Genomic DNA, 19,817 nt, shown 5'->3' on the forward strand with positions numbered 1-19,817 from the left:
TTGGCATTCGTGGATGTGATTATTTCTGGGTTTGCCATTGCCTCTCCAAAACTCGAGATGGATCACAGCAGGGAGGAGCCTGGAAGGGCTGCTGGGGCAACAAGTGGGAAGCTGAGGCCCTGCAAGCCTCCTCCTCATCCTCTACCTGCTTCTTTTCCAGTCCCTACATGGAAGCTCTTATAGCAGAGGGGAGAAGGGGTCCAGGAGGGCAGATGTGGAGATGCTGGGCACAACAGGGAAACACAGTCTGAGAGGGCGCATCCCTCAGAAGTGGGAAGCAGGATCTGCCTCTAAAGGTAGATGCTCTGTCCTTTGAGAAATATTTGCCAACTACTGCTCTATCTTTTCCTAGTCCAACGGTTTTGTGTGTGTGTGTGTTTGTGTGTGAGTGAGAGAGAGTGGGGGAGGTAGAACCATTGGAATCAGAACGGGGCAAATGTCTTCCCTTTCCACATCAAGCCATTGTCATTTGCCTTTGGGAGGAGGAAAGAGAACAGAAAGGCACTTCACTCCTTCTAATGGCTCTACATCTTTTTCTTTCTCTTTTACACACACATACATAGACAATCTCTTCCCTGTGTGCCCCTACATTAGGTTTGGGAAAGATGGACCTGCAGGGATCACCATAGCCAAGTACCTCTGAAAGCCCAGAGCAGCCACCTTCCAAGGTGGATGTGTCTTTCTGGACTCCTCTCCTCAATGTATCCAGTAACTCCACACACATCCCAGTTCGGAGAGAATGGCAACAGGTAGAGACAGGTGAAGAAGGAGGCAACTAGCAGAGGAGGGAGAGTAGAGTTCACAAAAGACCCCATATCAGGATTTGAAGGGTCTAAATACCCTTAAGGCTTCAGATTCCCATTCCTGGGTTAGCCTCTAGTATACAAAATGGATAAAATGGAGAAAAAAGCAGGATTGGTTTTTCTCACTGGAAGCCCATTTCTTAAAAAACACATGCCATCTCAAAATGAAATCAGAAAAATCAAGGAAGGTCTTACCTTTACTTTTTCACCATTTATCTCCACTGTCTTAATCATAAAGTCCACCCCAATCGTGGCTCCTTGTCCTGGTGGAAAAAGACCCTTGAGAAAAGAAAACAAAGTATTATTCATAATACCATTTTTGAGACAAGAGAAGTTTGATTTTTTCCTATCCTATTTGCTGAAAAGGGAGGTCAAACAACAAGACACACAACCATTCCATGGCTATAGAGTAAGAGACTCCCATGGTGTGGTCTGAGAGCTTCCAGACCCGTACCAGAAGCTCTCCTTCCTATCTCTTGGGCTGTTGTTCCTCACAGAACTCTGGGATTCAATCTACAAGAGTATTTTGATTATGGCAGCAGTCATAAAAGAAAAAGGAAATTCATAGACATTTCCATGTTTATGCAGACAAAGGTTCACCCAAGAGTCATCAGCAATCTATTTCTGCCTAGTACAAGACAGGCCAAGCCAAGAGCACTGTACTCCACCTTTGGTCTCACCGGACTCTGTGCCAAGTGGATCATACTCAAGAATCCATCTGTGCCACAGGAATGAAATCAATGTCATGGAGATATACTGAGGTTCAGTATTAAACTAGGATTGAAGAGATGTTCCAAATCCCCTTGAAACCTGCTGAATGATTTCTAATTAGCCACAATCTCTTGGCCTAACCTATTTATTTATTTATTTACAACATTTCTACCCCACCCTTCTCACCCTAGGGGACTCAGGGAGGCTTACAAAAACTGGCAAAATTCAATGCCAAACAAATACTTGACAGTGTTGTGTTTTGAGGACAAAATGGGTAAGGGCATTTAACAGTGAGGGTGATTGTAGTGGTTTGAGTGTGGGACCAAGACTCTGGAGACCAGGGTTCAATCTCCTGCTTGGCCAAGGAAACCCACTACTGTCCTTGGAGGAGTCATATGCTCACAGCCCTAGGAAACCATGTGATAGGGTTGCCTTAGGATTGCTGCAAGTCCGAAACAACTTAAAGACAGACAACATCACCAACAGAGCACTTAAAAGGAAGGGAGATATAGTAATTAATTAATATTCTGCTAGGGAAAGAGGAAAAATGATGATTAATTATACAAAAAGGATGACGGTATAATGATGAATACCAACCTAGGGAATTCATTTTTTAAAAATCTTGTATACTATTCTTCTTCAATGAATTCAGAAATATCACTTCTGAATTTTGGCAACACTAGCCAAAATTCAAACAATGTAGAGTCAACATATAAAATTCCTTCCATTGCTAAAATCAAATCCAGCAGTGTCAGCAAAACCATCATCTGGAAGTGATTGGAGGATAGTTGAGCAAGCCCAAATATTTCTCATTTGTTAAAACACGTCTGCCTATTACCTTTCCTTCCATGGAAGAGCTGCTTTCCTTTTTAAAGAACTGGTTTCCTTGTTAAAAGAGCACATCTCAAAAAAAATTACGAACATTATAAGGAAGTACAAATCACATATATAGTGCTTTTAGAAATAACTATCTCATAAAGGACTAATGCATAGCAGTCTTTTTAGTCTATCTGAGATGTAGACTAGCTGGGTTTTCCCCCTTCCATAATGTGTACGGGAGTAGTACCATACTTAGCCATAGGCTATAATTATTTGTTTCTTTCCTGGAAACTAGGATCTAATGGCTCATAGACTGGTTCACCAATTTCAATACTACAGTCTACAATGTTCTTGTTGTTGCTTGCATTCAAACTTAGAACAACCGGAAGGCAAATCTATCACAATGTTTTCTTGGCAAGATTTGTTCAGAGCAGTTTGCCATTGCGTTCCTCTGAGACTGAGAAAGCATGTTTTTCCTAAGGACACTCAATAGGTTTCCATGGCTGAGCAGGGATTCAAGTTCTAATCCAACAGTAAAAATAGTCAAACTGGCTCTAAAGTCTACATTATTACTAGCATTATCTCAAGTTGGTGAAGTTGGAAAAGAGAAAGCAAGAAAGAACCACCTCTCAGCTGGCTTCCCTCAATGACTTGTCAATCTTGTAACATCAGAAGCTGAATAAATACTCCAAATATTTTTTTACATTTTTATTTCAGATTTCTCTGTGGAGTAGAGGTCAATGTCGCTCTAGTGCCCATGGCAGCATGCCCACAATCACGGAAAGAGAAGAATTAACTTTCGCAAAGATCAGTTCATTCAAGGCTCTCCACAAGGAAGTGGAGCTGACAAGTTTGTACATCAAATTGCCAAGAAACACTCAATGTGTTACATAACCTCAACACAAACTGCCTTTCTTTCTATCCAGCCACAGAATCATGGACTGGGGGCAGAGAAACCACAAGGACATTGCTTACTTATAAGAATTTTAGAAGGGCACTGTAAGATCTGACCAAACAGCTATGAAGAATGCCTCTGTAGCAGTCTATTTCCACATGCAGCAGGCAATCAGAAACATATGGAAAGCCCACAAGAGGAATATAACCAAAGCAGTATCATCCACCAATTGGTCCAGAGGAGCTGGTGTTGGCACACACATAATTTCTGACTCTGGAAAAAAATACACAATTGACCCTCCATAACAGCAGGCTGAACTTCTGTGGATGTAATGATTCACAGACTTTATTAATATGTTTTCTCTAAGAATCTCTTGGTCCTCCAGAATGACTTTATGGACAACTTCCACTGAAGGTTGACCATGGAGTCATACTGGAGTGTCCTGCTCACTTCAAAGGATCAGTCTGAACGCAGATCAGAGATGGCTGCTCTCAAATCCAATCTTTATTGAAGAACACATGACTTTGGAAAAGTCAGGAATGACTCAATGTTTACATACAACTATTTTTATAACTTTTTATGCTACGTAACACCACACGTAAATATCATCATCAAGTCCCACCCCCAATATCACATTACTACCATTTTCACACACTAGACCAATTATAATTGTTTATACTTTCGGCCCCAAGTTCCCAGGCATATTCTATCTTCTTCTGCCAGGTGCTCCTGGGATTGTTTATGTTATGACTCCCAGTTACAGGGCTGAATGACCACTCCGGTGGTCATTCTGCGCGGCTCCCGAAAGTCTGCCGCCGCTGTCGGCCCTTCCGCCCATCCGCATACTGGCCTCGCTGTAGCTCCCTCATCTCGCCTTTCCTCGTCGTACGGCACATCCTCCTCCTCTTCCTGGATCCCCCGCTCCTCTCCGCCTTCGTCTGCAAATCCACTGGACCCGATCCCTGGCCCCAGTGGTCTTTCTACTCCGACGCCCATTCGGGGGGTTGGGAGCTCTGTTGGGGTTGGCGGCCTCAGAATTCCCAGAGCTTGCTGGCGCTCCACTTCGCGCGCCATTCTGTCCCGGAACTCCAGCTCTTGCCAATATTCCTCGTTTCCCTCGTCCCTTGCCGCCGCGGGACTCTGCGTTGAAGCTCGCTGTCCCCTCTGGCTCCAATCGCCTCCTTTGCTTGGCTCTCTCTCGGCGCCATATCGGATGTGCTCTTTTTGGAGATTCTCTTCCAATATTGGCACTATTCTCCCCACGGTATCCGACAGCCTGGATAAATGAGTTTCCAGGATGGATAACCGCAGGGCCACGGTCTCCGGCATGCTTCCTCCAGATCCCCAACTGGTTTCTGCCGCCGCCGGAACGCCTCTTCCCCCTCTGGGAATCCTCTGGGTCACGCCGTCCGGCTTGGGGTACCCCGTAGAGGAAGCTATGGCTTGCAATGTCTCTTCTGCCAACGGCAGAGCTCCCAGCGGAGGCCCCTTTGCTCCGTCATGGCTTTGATCTCCTTCCCTGCTCATTATCACTTCACTGCAAATTTGCAGGAGGGTGAGAACTGGATTCCTGACTTAATTGTCCTGCTCACTTCAAAGGATCAGTCTGAACGCAGATCAGAGATGGCTGCTCTCAAATCCAATCTTTATTGAAGAACACATGACTTTGGAAAAGTCAGGAATGACTCAATGTTTACATACAACTATTTTTATAACTTTTTATGCTACGTAACACCACACGTAAATATCATCATCAAGTCCCACCCCCAATATCACATTACTACCATTTTCACACACTAGACCAATTATAATTGTTTATACTTTCGGCCCCAAGTTCCCAGGCATATTCTATCTTCTTCTGCCAGGTGCTCCTGGGATTGTTTATGTTATGACTCCCAGTTACAGGGCTGAATTACCAAAGCCCTGTAACTGGGTTCCATGACATGTTACATAACCTCAACACAAACTGCCTTTCTTTCTATCCAGCCACAGAATCATGGACTGGGGGCAGAGAAACCACAAGGACATTGCTTACTTATAAGAATTTTAGAAGGGCACTGTAAGATCTGACCAAACAGCTATGAAGAATGCCTCTGTAGCAGTCTATTTCCACATGCAGCAGGCAATCAGAAACATATGGAAAGCCCACAAGAGGAATATAACCAAAGCAGTATCATCCACCAATTGGTCCAGAGGAGCTGGTGTTGGCACACACATAATTTCTGACTCTGGAAAAAAATACACAATTGACCCTCCATAACAGCAGGCTGAACTTCTGTGGATGTAATGATTCACAGACTTTATTAATATGTTTTCTCTAAGAATCTCTTGGTCCTCCAGAATGACTTTATGGACAACTTCCACTGAAGGTTGACCATGGAGTCATACTGGAGGACCTACAGATTCACAGAGGGAACACTTCTTTAGGCATGTACAGATATACTTTGGTTAACAAAGTCTCTGACAAAGTCTTCTTACAGCAGCCCTTTTCTCATTTTCTGTCTGTCTAGCTGGGGGCCCTTCCACACAGTCATATAACCCAGAATATCAAGGCAGAAAATCGCACAATATCTGCTTTGAACTGGTTATCTGAGTCCACACTGCCATATATTCCAGTTCAAAGCAGATAATGTGGGATTTTATTCAGCTATGTGGAAGAGGCCTGGGAGGTGGGGTTTCCTGAATTAGCACTGGGTGAATGATGAAGGAAAGATGGATGGAGAAATAAAAGCTTTCAGTATTGGGTTGCAGAAGCATGTCTACAATAAACAATGCAATAAAATTTGATCTAGGAAAGAATTGGATTAGATTATTCTTCTATACCTGTGCGTGCTAATGAACAACAGGCATGATGAACAACAGTTTCCTCCAGAATCACTAACTGACAGTGGATGAAGGACAAAATAGAAAGAGAAGGAAAAGGTAGATACGCCTGCCTCACCAACTACCCTGTCATTGAAAACATAGGTAAAGCTTTCTGCCTGATGTTAAGTCTAGTTGTGTCCTACTCTGGGGGTTGTTGCACATCTCCATTTCTAAGCCGAAGAGCCGGCGTTGTCCATAGACACCTCCAAGGTCATGTAGCTGGCATGACTGCATGGAGCACCACGGAGTGGTACCTATTGATCTACTCACATTTACGTGTTTTCGAACTGCTACATTGGCAGAAGCTGGAGCTGACATCGGGAGCTCATTCCGCTCCCCAGATTCAAACCGCTGATCTTTCGGTCAGCAAATTCAGCAGCTCAGCATTTTAACTCACTGCACCACAGAGGGCTCCACTGAAAACATACTTCCAACAAAATTGAAAATATAAGCAAAATGAAGACTGTTGGAAGAAAAAAAAATCACGCCAAGGATGCATTATGGAATAAGATTTCAAATGGCTTTTGTTTAAAGAAATAAAGCCCAGGAACACATTTGCTTCATTAACTGAGGTATACCTGTATTGTATTCATGATTGCTAACAATGATAACTACACCCTCCATAAATTTGTGTAATTGCTTTTTAAGACCATCCAAGTTGTTGGCAGCAGAAGAAAAAAAAGCATTTGGTGGCAAAATCCATGGATTGGGATAGCCCCTAGCATTTCATAGATGAAAACTAGGAAATGTACCCAAGCAATATTAGAATGTGATTCAAAAGGTATGGCCAGGCAACCGGAACACAAAATTAATAATGAGGAGGCACATCAAACTACTGTTTAAGCAGGTAATAATAATAATAATAATAATAATAATAATAATAATAATAATAATAATAATCCCCCCCGCAGGTGCCACCTTGACGTGGTGGGGGGGGCTTAGCTGCTCCAATGATGACTGAGGGCTGTGCTGGCGGTAGTGTAACTACCGGCAGGTCCAACCAAGCCAGAGAGGCCTCAGCTGAGGAGCACAACCAAGAGCACCTAACCCATTAGCATTATGGAGAATCAAACCCAAACGAAGTCTATACTGGCTCGGTCGTCGCCCAGGATAAAAAGGACCGCGGAGGATGCTGCTGATTCTGGACATCCATCGACAAGTGGGCTACGGAATCATCAAAACCCAAATGAACAGTCACAGAAGCGGCAAAAATATACAATGCCAGAAAACCGCACAATTATGAAATGCTACTACAAATCTGAACCTCAAAGGCGTGGCTACCAAAAAAGGATGCATCAACTGTGGAAACAAGAGTACCCTGACTCACAGATAACAGAACCCCGACTGGCTGCCCAACGAAGATTCGTAATCAGAAACAAAGTGTTCAGTGAAGTTGAACTCGAAGAAATCCAGAAAATTTGCAAAGTAGATTACCATCAGACCACAGCACAGACAGCAGCAGAGACTCCAGCAACACTTGGAATGGTGGAACAGATTGAACCAGAAGAAAGGGTGGAGCTTTTGCAAGAATTTGAGGAACCAGCACTTGAAACATCTGTTGAACCACCAGGAACCTTGACAGCAAGACAACAAGAGCTCAAGGATAAGATCATGGCTCATGCTGCAGCAAATGCAATAAGACAGCGGCTCCCAACTCTAAAAACAGTGCCCAAGAGACACCTGGCGCCTCTCATGAAAGATGTGAATGCAGCACTCTCCACTGTCCAAATAACATCAATTGAACAAACAAACCAGTTTGCCTACAGTGCAGCAGTGATAGTAACAGAAGAACTTGGGCTCCTACAACCAAGGCAGCCCCAAAGAAAATCGACTGGAAAACCAAAGTGGAAGGTCAGGCTAGAGTTGAAAATCAAGAAACTTAGATCAGATGCAAGTAACCTGAAAAATATGAAAGAGAGGAAACTGAAGAATGACAAAATCAAGCAATACCTGATCCGAAAGTACTGGCTGAACACCAGAAAAATTGAAGAAGCTTTGGAAATCGTGAAAGAACAAATTACAGCAACAGCCAGAAAAATTGAAAGGTATGAAGCCAGAATCATCCAGTACAGACAAAATCAACTGTTTCAATCAGACCAAAGACGGTTCTACCAGAGTCTGAACCAAACAACAGACACAGTAACCATAAAGCCAGAGAAAACTGCAACAACAAAGTTCTGGAAAGAACTTTGGGAAAATAATAAAAACTACAACAAAAACGCTGGGTGGATAAAGGAGTTTGAAGGAAAATTCTCACAGAACAAAATGGAACTGATGGAATTAACAACTGAAATGATCAGCAAACGAGTGCAAAAAGTCAAGAACTGGACATCGCCTGGTAGTGATCAACTTCATGGATTTTGGCTCAAACATCTGATTAGTTTACATGGAAAAATGGCCCAACAATTCAATGAGATGCTGCAGAAAGGAAGTATCAGTGAATGGCTAACAACTGGAAGAACATACCTGATACAAAAGGATCCAGCAAAAGGAGCAGCACCAGGAAACTACAGGCCAATAACGTGTCTGCCCACTATGTTTAAACTACTGACTGGCATCATAGCTGACAGAATTCAAGACTATCTTGAAAAAAAAAGCATCTTGTCAGATGAACAGAAAGGCAACAAACGGAAAAGCAGGGGCACAAAAGACCAGTTATTGATTGACAAAATGATTCTGGAGATCTGTAAGAGCCGAAAAGCTAATCTTCACATGACGTGGATTGACTACAAAAAGGCCTTTGACTCACTCCCACACAGCTGGATCATCAAGTGCCTGGACGCCATCGGGATTTGTAAAACAGTTGGCACCTTCATTGAAAACATGATGGAGCACTGGAAAACTGAACTGTTTGTTGGAAATGAAAGCTATGGACTTGTCAACATCAGGAGAGGAATTTTCCAGGGAGACTCATTGTCCCCTCTGCTTTTCATTATTGCCATGATCCCTCTGTCAACAATCTTACAAAAAACAAATCTCGGCTATCAAATATCTAAGAATTCTCACAAAATTTCACATTTGATGTACATGGATGACCTGAAGCTATATGGGAAAACGGAAACTGAAATCCAGTCTCTGACCAACACTGTCCGAATTTTTAGCACTGATATCAACATGGAGTTTGGTTTGGACAAATGTTCGACAGTGGCATTGAAGAAGGGAAAAATCATTGAAAGTGAGGGCATAATTATGCCCAATGGCCAAACAATAAAGTCTCACCAGCCAGAGGCCTATAAATATCTGGGCATATTACAGCTGGACAACATCAAGCATGAACATGTGAAAACTGTGGTCAGCAAAGAATACACACAAAGGGTCAGAAAAATTCTCAAAAGCAAGCTCAATGGAGGCAACACCATCAAGGCCATAAACACCTGGGCCATACCTGTCATAAGATATACTGCTGGCATCATAAACTGGACACAGGCGGAACTGGACAATTTGGACAGAAAAACAAGAAAACTCATGACCATTCATCATTCCCTGCACCCTCGCAGTGATGTTGACCGGCTGTATCTGCCTAGAAGATCAGGGGGCAGAGGACTCTTGCAAGTAAAACAAGCAGTCAAAGAAGAAGAACATGCCCTGGCAGAATATGGAAAGCAAAGTGAAGAACCTGCTTTGATTGAAGTCAAAAATCAGAAACTCCTCAAAACACAGCAGACAAAAAACCAGTACAAGAAAACCGCACTACAAACTAGAGCTGACAGCTGGCACAACAAAACATTGCATGGAAAGTTCCTTGACAAAATTGAAGGAAAAGCTGATAAGGAGAAGACCTGGCTCTGGCTCACGAATGGGACCCTGAAGAAGGAGACAGAAGGCCTGATCCTTGCAGCCCAGGAGCAAGCCATCAGAACAAATGCAATTAAGGCCAAGATTGAAAAATCAGCTGATGACCCAAAATGCAGACTGTGCAAGGAAACCGACGAAACCATTGATCATATCCTCAGCTGCTGTAAGAAAATCGCACAGACAGACTACAAACAGAGGCACAACTATGTGGCCCAAATGATTCATTGGAACTTATGCCTCAAGTACCACCTCCCAGCAGCAAAGAACTGGTGGGATCACAAACCTGCAAAAGTATTGGAAAATGAGCACGCAAAGATACTGTGGGACTTCCGAATCCAGACTGACAAAGTTCTGGAACACAACACACCAGACATCACAGTTGTGGAAAAGAACAAGGTTTGGATCATTGATGTTGCCATCCCAGGTGACAGTCGCATAGATGAAAAACAACAGGAAAAACTCAGCCGCTATCAGGACCTCAAGATTGAACTTCAAAGACTCTGGCAGAAACCAGTACAGGTGGTCCCGGTGGTGATGGGCACACTGGGTGCTGTGCCAAAAGATCTCAGCCGGCATTTGGAAACAATAGACATTGACAAAATCACCATCTGCCAACTGCAAAAGGCCACCCTACTGGGATCTGCACACATCATCAGAAAATACATCACACAGTCCTAGACACTTGGGAAGTGTTCGACTTGTGGTTTTGCGAAACGAAATCCAGCATATCTATCTTGTTTGCTGTGCCATACAACGTTGTTGTGTTGATAATAATAATGATAATAATAATAATAATAATAATAATAATAATATAAACATGGACATGCATATGCTAGGTTTAGTAAATCTTAAAAAAAGAAAAGAAATATGGCCAAGTGAATGTAAAGGAAGCTCCCTCCTCTCCTTCCAGCTGAGTCAACTCAGTAGAAAACACTTTTTCACTTTGAACTCCATCTACAGCAAGATGAGGACAAAGGAGGAAAGTGAGAAGAGAGAATCTCTGACATTTTAAAAACAACTGAGAAAGTGAGACAGCAGAGGATTAACTGGAACGATTCCTGCTACTGTAGAGTTGGAAGGCATCATTTAACTATTTGTGGAGAAATATATTTCTTCATCTGCAAGTTTTTTTAGGGCAAGGAATTCTGAGATGTGGCTGCATCTAGTATTGTATAAAAGTCTTCCTGTTGCCCAGTTTTTAATTATTTGGGGGAAATAAATACATCAGTCATTTCCCTTGTACATTTTAATCACCATTGTGAAGGAAACTATTGTCCAATATTTTTCACTTTTTCCAAGAAAAATAGGGGGGAGGGTGAAGAGGTATCCATGAAATATTTCCAGGTGTTCCTGTCTCTAGTCATCACTCTTCCATCATTCTGCTTCATTCGAAGTCCTTAGATTCTATTACTACATGTTCTCTTCCCAATTATATTAATCCTACCCATTTTTCTGCACCACACTATGCATTATTTTGTGCACATCACCTTTCTTATATTCCTTTTTCCTATACTTAAGCCCTCCTTGTTCACTAAGGCCTCTTCTACACTGCCATATAAAATCCAGATTATCTGTTTTGAATTGGATTATATGGCAATGTAGACTCATATAATCCAGTTCAAAACATATAATCTGGATTATCTGCTTTGATCATCTGGATTATGTGGCAGTGTAGAAGGGACCTGAGAGTTATTTTTGCCTTTCCTTTTCTCTGTACCATATCTGGCAATCAAACTCCCAAGCCCCTTGGTTTGATTTAGATCCTGCCTTTCTTCTCAGACCCGCTCAGAGTGAGAATGAGAACAAATAATATCACAACCCTAAACAAGTTCAGATATTAAAACACTATTAAATTAGAAATTTAACTCAATAAAGAAAACTCAATTTGAAACACATCGGCAACAAAAGAGACAAAGCAGAGCAAAGCAATAACAGTACCAACTCTGCTGAAACTCAGAAATGCAGCACCAACTATTTCTCTCAGTCAGTTGCCAAATGTTTGCTTGCCTGGCAAAAGGACAACCTCATAATGAGAATTTCAAGATAATTGTTTAAAACAATCAGATGAAAGAGCCCAGGTGGGCAACTGTATCAGTTGGAAAACATTCATATAGCTGTCTTGGCACACCATTGGCAAGTAGTATAGGTCCCAGCACATTGGTTCATTTGTTGTTGCTGTTATGTGCCTTCAGTGAGTTATGGAGACCCTATCTGAAGGTTTTCTTGGCATGACTTATTCAGTGGTTAGCCATTGCCTTCCTTTAAGGCTGAGAGCACGACTTGCCCAAGGTCACTCAGTGGGTTTTCATAACTGAGCAGGATTTGAACCATAGTCTCGCAGATTCTTATAATCCATTCCTCAAACTAGAACATAACATGGGCTTCCTGCTTCTATTTTACAGATGGGAAGATGAGGCAGAGAGTGGCCAATGTATCCAGAGTCACCAAAAGAGACCAGACAGTTAAATAAGCTGTTTGAATATAAAACAAAACTAATGACCTATCTCTTCTAGACCTATCCATTTATTATTATTATCATTACAATTATCATTATTATATTATGTATAAATACGTGAGGGGAAGTTATAGTGAGGGGGGAGCAAGCTTGTTTTCTACTGCCCTGGAGACTAGGATGCAGAACAAAGGCTTCAAACTATAGGAAAAGAGATTCCACGGGAACATGAGAAAGAACTTCTTCACTGTGAGAGCTGTTCAGCAGTGGAACTCTCTGCCCCAGAGTGTTGTGGAGGCTCCTTCTTTGGAGGCTTTTAAACAGAGGCTAGATGGCCATCTATCGGGGGGTGCTTTGAATGCAATTTTCCTGCTTCTTGGCAGGGGGTTGGACTGGATGGTCCATGAGGTCTCTTCCAACTCTATGATTATTATTATTATTATTATTATTATTATTATTATTATTATTATTATTATTATTAAGCAGCACTTGGATTCCACCTCAACTGAGCCTGCTCACCTTCAATTCCAATGCAATTATAAGAGATGGTGAATTGCCTCTTCTCTCACACACTTCACAAAGACAGAGGCCATTTGTGTGGCTGAACAAGCAACAGGGTGTCCATGAGTAAACATCAAAACAGAACAAACAACACCATATGGCCTTACGCTCCTCCAGGAATGTGTGTTATACAAGCTATTTGTTCATTTGGCCTCATACTGTTTACCCTGTCACTGTCTTTCCAATTCTTTTTCATCACTTGCTACAGAACTCTTCGCTGCACATTCCAGAGAATAAACCCAGGACCTTCTGCAGACAGTGACTGCACTCTTCCATTGAGCTACAGTCTCTGCACAGTTTATCTAGCGCAGGAATGTCAACTGTAACCTTCTTGATGATTTTTGACAACAACATCCATAATTCAGTACCACTAGCTATGCCAGCTGGTGCTAGTGACAGTTGTAGACCACCAAAATCTGAAGGAGCAATTGCCCACCACTAGCCTAGAAGCAAGTTAAATTTATTTACCAGGATTTACTGATAAACAGAAGCACAGATTGACAAATAACTTCACTGGCTACAATTTAGTGAAACTGATCTGGAATCATTTTTTAAAAAAGAAAACTATGTCTCTGGGAACTAGTATAAAAAGCCTGGCTTGTAGGAAGTGTATAAGCCATAGCTTCCTAGTTCACATCTCCAAAGGTAACTAATTTAATTAAAGCAAGAAATCTCACTGATTGTCAGATACAACCATGGCCCTTTCCACACAGCTGTATAAAATCCACATTAAACTGGATCATATGGCAGTGTGGACTCAGATAACTCAGTTCAAAGCAGATATTGTGGATTATGTGACTTTATATTCTGGGTTGTATGGCTGTGTGGAAGGGCTCTATGTATATGTGTAAACTTGCAGTTTGTGCCCACTCTTAACTTGTTCCCATTCTTAAAACCTGAGCCTGACTCCTATATCCTATAACCCAATCTTTTTATCAATACATTCCAAGGCAACACATCCCACTGCCAAACAACTCTTACTATAAGAAAGTTCTTCCTAGATATAGTTGGACTCTAAATCCCAACATTCCTCACCACTGACTATCTCATCTAGGGCTGCGGGGAGATGCAGTCACAGCACACATGAAAGGCCACATGATTTCCATATTCTGATTAGGATCAGAAGCCATCTTAGATTATTTTGGGTCCTGGCACCCCTCTCTGAAAGATTGACACCAGTATAAATTGATACCAAAATCAGCAAGTGGTCAGCAAAATGGAGATCTGCAAATCTGGTTTTTAAACTCCTGAAAACCTCACAGACTTTCCTAAACCATCCACTTTCTGGTAAATAAAAGCTTTGTAAAAAGGAATAGCAAAATCACATTTTAAATGGATTACGGGAGCCCCCTGCACCATATATTGAAACCTTTAGAGTACAGTTTCTCTTTTCTTTTAACTGAACATGTGCAGGGTTTTTAATTATTTAGCCTTTTTTCTACTGTTTTAAGTTGGTCAGTTGTTAAGCAGGCTTTTATTTTATTTAAACTGTGTTACTTTTTTAAAAATCTGGATTTGTTCTAAATCATTTTAATTACATGGCCTCATGAAATCTTGGTTATATGGCTGTGCGGAAGGGCCCTATGGTCCCATAGGAAGAAGAGAAATATTTTAATAATAATAAATAAATAATCCACTTTCTGTACCAAAAGTGAGCATCCAGATTGGTTTTTCATATTTGGTCGTCCCCTGGAGAGTCTGAGCACTATATAAGTGCCCCCCAGAGCTTTCAAAGATGCCTTGCCCATTCTAGTGCATAGTACATATCATACCCTATTCTTTTTTTTTCTCACACATCATAAAAGTCCGAGAATTTCTTAATCTAAAATCTTACCTGAGTGAACCGTCGGACTAAGCAGGTCTTCCCTACACCAGCATTCCCAATCAAAACTATTTTGAAGAGAAAGTCATAATCTTCCATACTCATTTAAACAGCTGCAAAGGAAAGGAAGGGAAAAAAAGAGAAGTTACATTAAAATGTGCCTCTATTCAAAGGTTTCGTCCAGCCAGAAAAAGAAACACCAGGTTTCTGATAAGACTTCTGGAATTTTACCAATCGTAAAGACTTACAAGACATAGGCTAAGGAGAGATATTAGATGCCCCCGTGACTTATTTAATCACTTGTGAACTTTGCTCCTCCAGGTATTCCAGACAAAGGTTACTGCAGTATTGGCAATGTCTTGTCAGGCACATGAGTCAGCACACATAATACAGAACATAGGTTGATCTATATAGTACCAGTAATTTCCTGTTGTCTAAGACTCCGGTACTAAATTCTTTCCCAAACTTAATACTAGTTCATAACTTTAATAAATTATGGAAGAAAATCTTTGTGGTATTGCTAGTGTGGTGTAATGGTTTCAGCATTAGACTACCAAAGTTCAAATCATCACATGAAAACCTACTGGGTGACTTTGTGCTAATGGCATTTTCTCAGCCTCAGAAAAAAGCAAGAAGGGAAACCCTCTCTGAACAAATCTTGCCAAGAAAACCCAATTATAGGGTCACCTTAGGATCAACAGAAGTAGAAACAACTTAAAGCCACGTAACAACAGCTAGTACTAAGCAGTGATCTAGCTGTAAATGTGGAAGCGCTGGCACTCACATAGCCCATGTGTCCACACTTCCAAGCAAAGTCCCAATTATAGGCATGCGTTGATCTACATCAACACATCAGCTTTGGTCCTTTTTGCCTCCAGCAGAAACCGTTCTTTTGCAATGCAAATGGATCTTTATTCTCCATTAGGGACCATTTCAGAAGGACTTTGCATAATAATTGGTAGGGATAGTTAACAGTACTACATGGTTGTTCAGAAAATCAATTTAGCCCAGTTATCTCAGGCACTGTGAGAAGTACAGCTAAACCCAGACACTGAGCAGTGTGGTAGGTGATGCACACTATCCTTCTTATTTCAGTATCCAGTCCTGAGCCATTTATCCTACTGGCATGAAAGAACACATCAATATATATAATATTCCCCAAAGAATGGGTCATGAAAAAGGGAGGTACAGTGTTCCCTCACTACTTTGCAGATTCGCTGTTTTGCAGTTTTTCAATAAACTCTACGGTAAAGGTAAAGGTTTCCCCCTGACGATAAGTCCAGTCGTGACCGACTCTGGGGGTTGGTGCTCATCTCCATTTCTAAGCCGAAGAGCCGGCGTTGTCAGTAGACACCTCCAAGGTCATGTGGCCGGCATGACTGCATGGAGCGCCATTACCTTCCCACTGGAGCGGTACCTATTGATCTACTCACATTGGCATGTTTTTGAACTGCTAGGTTGGCAGGAGCTGGAGCTAACAGTGGCTGCTCACGCCGCTCCCGGGGATTGAACCTGGGACCTTTCGGTCTCCAGCTCAGTGCTTTAATGCACTTCGCCACCGGGGCTCCTTTAAAACTCTAAAAGACTATTATAAATCATTAAAAAATTACAATTTACAGCCTAAGGAAGAGAGGAAGGAGAAGCCAAAGGGAGAGAAAAGCAGCCCAAGCGGCAACAGGAGAAGAAGGAGGTGATTTATCAACATACGATTGGTTGAAAAAGACTTAAAATAGTGTATAACTACTAAAATAATGTATAAATATTAAAATAAATATAGTGTCCCTACTTCGCGGATTTTCACTTATTGAGGGTGGTCCTGGAACCTAACCATAGCGATAAGTGAGGGAACAAGTGATTATGCCAGTAAAACAGTCCTAGTCATTTCGCATGATGCAAAGAAGTATCAGTCTTGCAATAAAAACAGCATTTTTCCTCCAGTTAAAAAGTGGATTTCAACTGGCCTGTGCCAATATTGTACAGAAATGGCTATTCAGTGCCCATCCAATTGCTTGAGACAGAAACTTGAGCCAAAACCTCAGCCTGTGGCTCTTGGAATTAATTCAGCATTTTGCTCATAAATGCACACAGCCCACAGGGTGGTTTGGAACATGGCATTTGGTTTTCCTCCACTATAAGTAGGAAGTTAATCTGATATTTAAGAATGTAAATACAATCTTTGATGGATTGGACCAAGATGTGGAGGAGGGAGCAAGCTTGTTTTCTGCTGCCCTGCAGACTAGGACACGGAACAATGGCTTCAAACTACAGGAAAGGAGATTCCACCTGAACATCAGGAAGAACTTCCTCACTGTGAGAGCTGTTCGACAGTGGAACTCTCTCCCCGGGGCCGTGGTGGAGGCTCCTTCTTTGGAGGCTTTTAAGCAGAGGCTGGATGGCCATCTGTCGGGGGTGCTTTGAATGCGATTTCCTGCTTCTTAGCAGGGGGTTGGACTGGATGGCCCATGTGGTCTCTTCCAACTCTACTATTCTATGATTCTATGATTCTAAGAGGTCCGCCCCAGTCAGCATCCAGTCTCCTACAGCCAACAAGAAATGTCTGGCAAAGCTTTAAAGCAGAACTGAACAGCCTTCTCCTGCTGCTGCCATCCAACAAATCATACTTAGATGTACTGTATACTACTTTTTTAAGGGGCCAGCATGGTGTAGTGTTTTGAGCAATGGACAATGAACCTGAAAATGAGCATTTGAATGTATGCTTGGCTATGCAACCATCTAAAGTGACCTTGGGCAAACCACAGTCTCTCAGCCTCAAAGGCAATGGCAAACCCCTTCTGAACAAATCTTGCCAAGAAAACCCTATAGGTTAGAAAATATTTGAAGGACCTGGATATTCCTTGCCTAAGAAATTATGTAGTATAGCTTTGATTTCAATAAAGCTATTGAAATCAAGGGGACATGGTCTCCCTTGATATTCTTACAAACTAATTATGGAGGTTAAACAGTGCTACTGACTGACTGATCGTCCCCAAAGAATGAGCCCCAAATAAAGTTCATCAATGGCTCTTCTTCATCCATTTCTATGTTGAGAAACCAAGAAGACATGTAATACTTTTGGGCCTTATTCTGATCCTCACTATGCCACCCCCCCAAAAAAAAAATTGCTCAAGATGCTCTGAGACCTGAATAAATTTCTGCAATTGACGAAGAGACAGATTTATAAGGGAAACCAGAATTATGCCACAATTACATAGGCGATCCCATGAGTATGATGGTCCTCCAAGTGTAGTGTCTTGGCGGTGGGTACGTAAGTGACTGTGGAGTCCTATTCTTGACCCACATGTTCTTCCACAGTGAGGGCATCTGTTTCCAGGTGGAAGGCTGTCCCGGTCAGGGTTGGCTTGATGTGCTATCCTCTTAGCACATTTCTCCCTTTCACCCTCAATTCGTGCCTCTTTGAGTTCCACAGCACTGCTGGTCACAGCTGACCCCCAGTTAGAGCACTCAAGGGCCAGGGCTTCCCAGTTCTCAGTTTTTGAGGTTAGCTTTAAGCCCATCTTTAAATCTCTTTTCCTGTCCACCAATATTCCATTTTCTGTTCTTGCGTTGAGAGTATAGTAACTGCTTTGGGAGACAGTGATCCGGCATTTGGACAATGTGGCCAGTCCAACGGAGTTGATGGCGTAGGAGCATCGCTTCAATGCTGGTGGTCTTTGCTTCTTCCAACATGCTGACATTTAGTCTGCCTATCTTCCCAGGACATTTGCAGGATTTTCTGGAGGCAACACTGGTGGAATCGTTTCAGGAGTTGAGTGTGACATTTGTAGACCATCCACGTTTCGCAGGCATATAACAGGGATAGGATGACAACAGCTTTATAAACAAGTACCACAATATTGTGTGCCACAATAGTCGATATATAATATGGTATAGCAGTTTGAGCATGGGAGACCAGGATTGAAATCCCTGCTTAGCCATGGAAATCCACTGAGTGACCTTGACAAGTCATACTCTCTCAGTCTTAAAAAAAGGCAATTGGAAATTCCCTCTGAGCAAATTGCCACAAAAACCCCATGAGAGCTTCTCCTTAAAGTAGTTGTAAACCAGAAAAGACTTGAAGGCAAATAGAACAATAAAGCAGTACTACAGACTTATTTGAAGGCAGTTGTATGGATCTGGGTATTTTATTTTACTTTACTATTAGTCCACATAAAAGTATAGACTTTGGCTTTTATATTGAACTTCATGGTTTCGCACTGAGGAGGCACTGGGGGCTGTGCAGTGGTGGTTGGAGTGTGGAGGGATGGATGTGTTGTTTTTGTGATGTGTGCTGGGGAAAGCATTTAATTTCATTGTACAATGACAATAAAGTTATTCTATTCTATTCTGAAGCTATACAGCTCCATGTCCTTACTGTGTATTCACAATGCCAATATTTCTTCCCACATTAGCAATTATCACCTCATACCCCATAAATGTATATCATAAATTAGAAGTGGGGGGAATTAATCCAATGTATATTATTAACTTCTGCTGAAATTCATATCATTTTTAACCTACTCACTCACACGGAAGAGTTACTTTTGCCACTCTTCCTAATTCTGTCTTGAGTTTCCACTGTTCTGAATAATTTAGTCTTATCCACAACCCAAACCACAAGCTTATTTACTTCTGACTCTTGATCACTTGTGAATAGATATCAATGGATACTAGTTGTGTTTGGAAATATTATCTTATTTGCCGAAGAACATGGGTTGGCAAGGTGCTATTGCACTCCTGCTTGAGATACTTGTGACAGTTGAAGACTACAGCAGGCCTGCTTATTATATGAACCCATTGAATGTTGTTGATTCATTTATATGCTAAGCCCTTTGAATACCATACAATCACTGTGGAGGACCTAAAAATGCCTAGACAGGTGTTATCTCTTAGCCTCCAGCACAATTCTATGGTCAACTTCCACTGGAAGTTCCAACAGAAGTTGACCATATATTGGAAACATACAAAAAACACTTCTCTGGGCAAGTCCTCCAGAGTGATTGTTTGGTATGCTGTGACAAGAAGATAGCATGTATTTCAGGTAAGAAAAAAGGGTTCCACATTACATGAAAGCCAGGTTCCTGGAACAGAGCTCTC

General features: G+C 41.9%; 1 protein-coding gene across 2 annotated transcripts in view; it reads right to left on the bottom strand.

The window, feature by feature from the left end:
- Nucleotides 1-19,817, bottom strand: part of rab30 (RAB30, member RAS oncogene family) — an 82,560-nt gene that overhangs the window by 21,692 nt on the left and 41,051 nt on the right. For both annotated transcript variants that reach the window (XM_008108158.3, XM_003219349.4), the window contains exons 2-3: nucleotides 14,736-14,836; nucleotides 999-1,082 (exon numbers count right to left, since the gene is read on the bottom strand). In XM_008108158.3, coding sequence (XP_008106365.1) covers nucleotides 999-1,082; nucleotides 14,736-14,828 — 177 coding nt within the window. In that variant the 5' untranslated portion in view covers nucleotides 14,829-14,836. The remainder of the gene's footprint in view (nucleotides 1-998; nucleotides 1,083-14,735; nucleotides 14,837-19,817) is intronic.

Source organism: Anolis carolinensis, chromosome 3 (genome assembly GCF_035594765.1).
Source record: "Anolis carolinensis isolate JA03-04 chromosome 3, rAnoCar3.1.pri, whole genome shotgun sequence".
Taxonomy (NCBI): domain Eukaryota; kingdom Metazoa; phylum Chordata; class Lepidosauria; order Squamata; family Dactyloidae; genus Anolis; species Anolis carolinensis.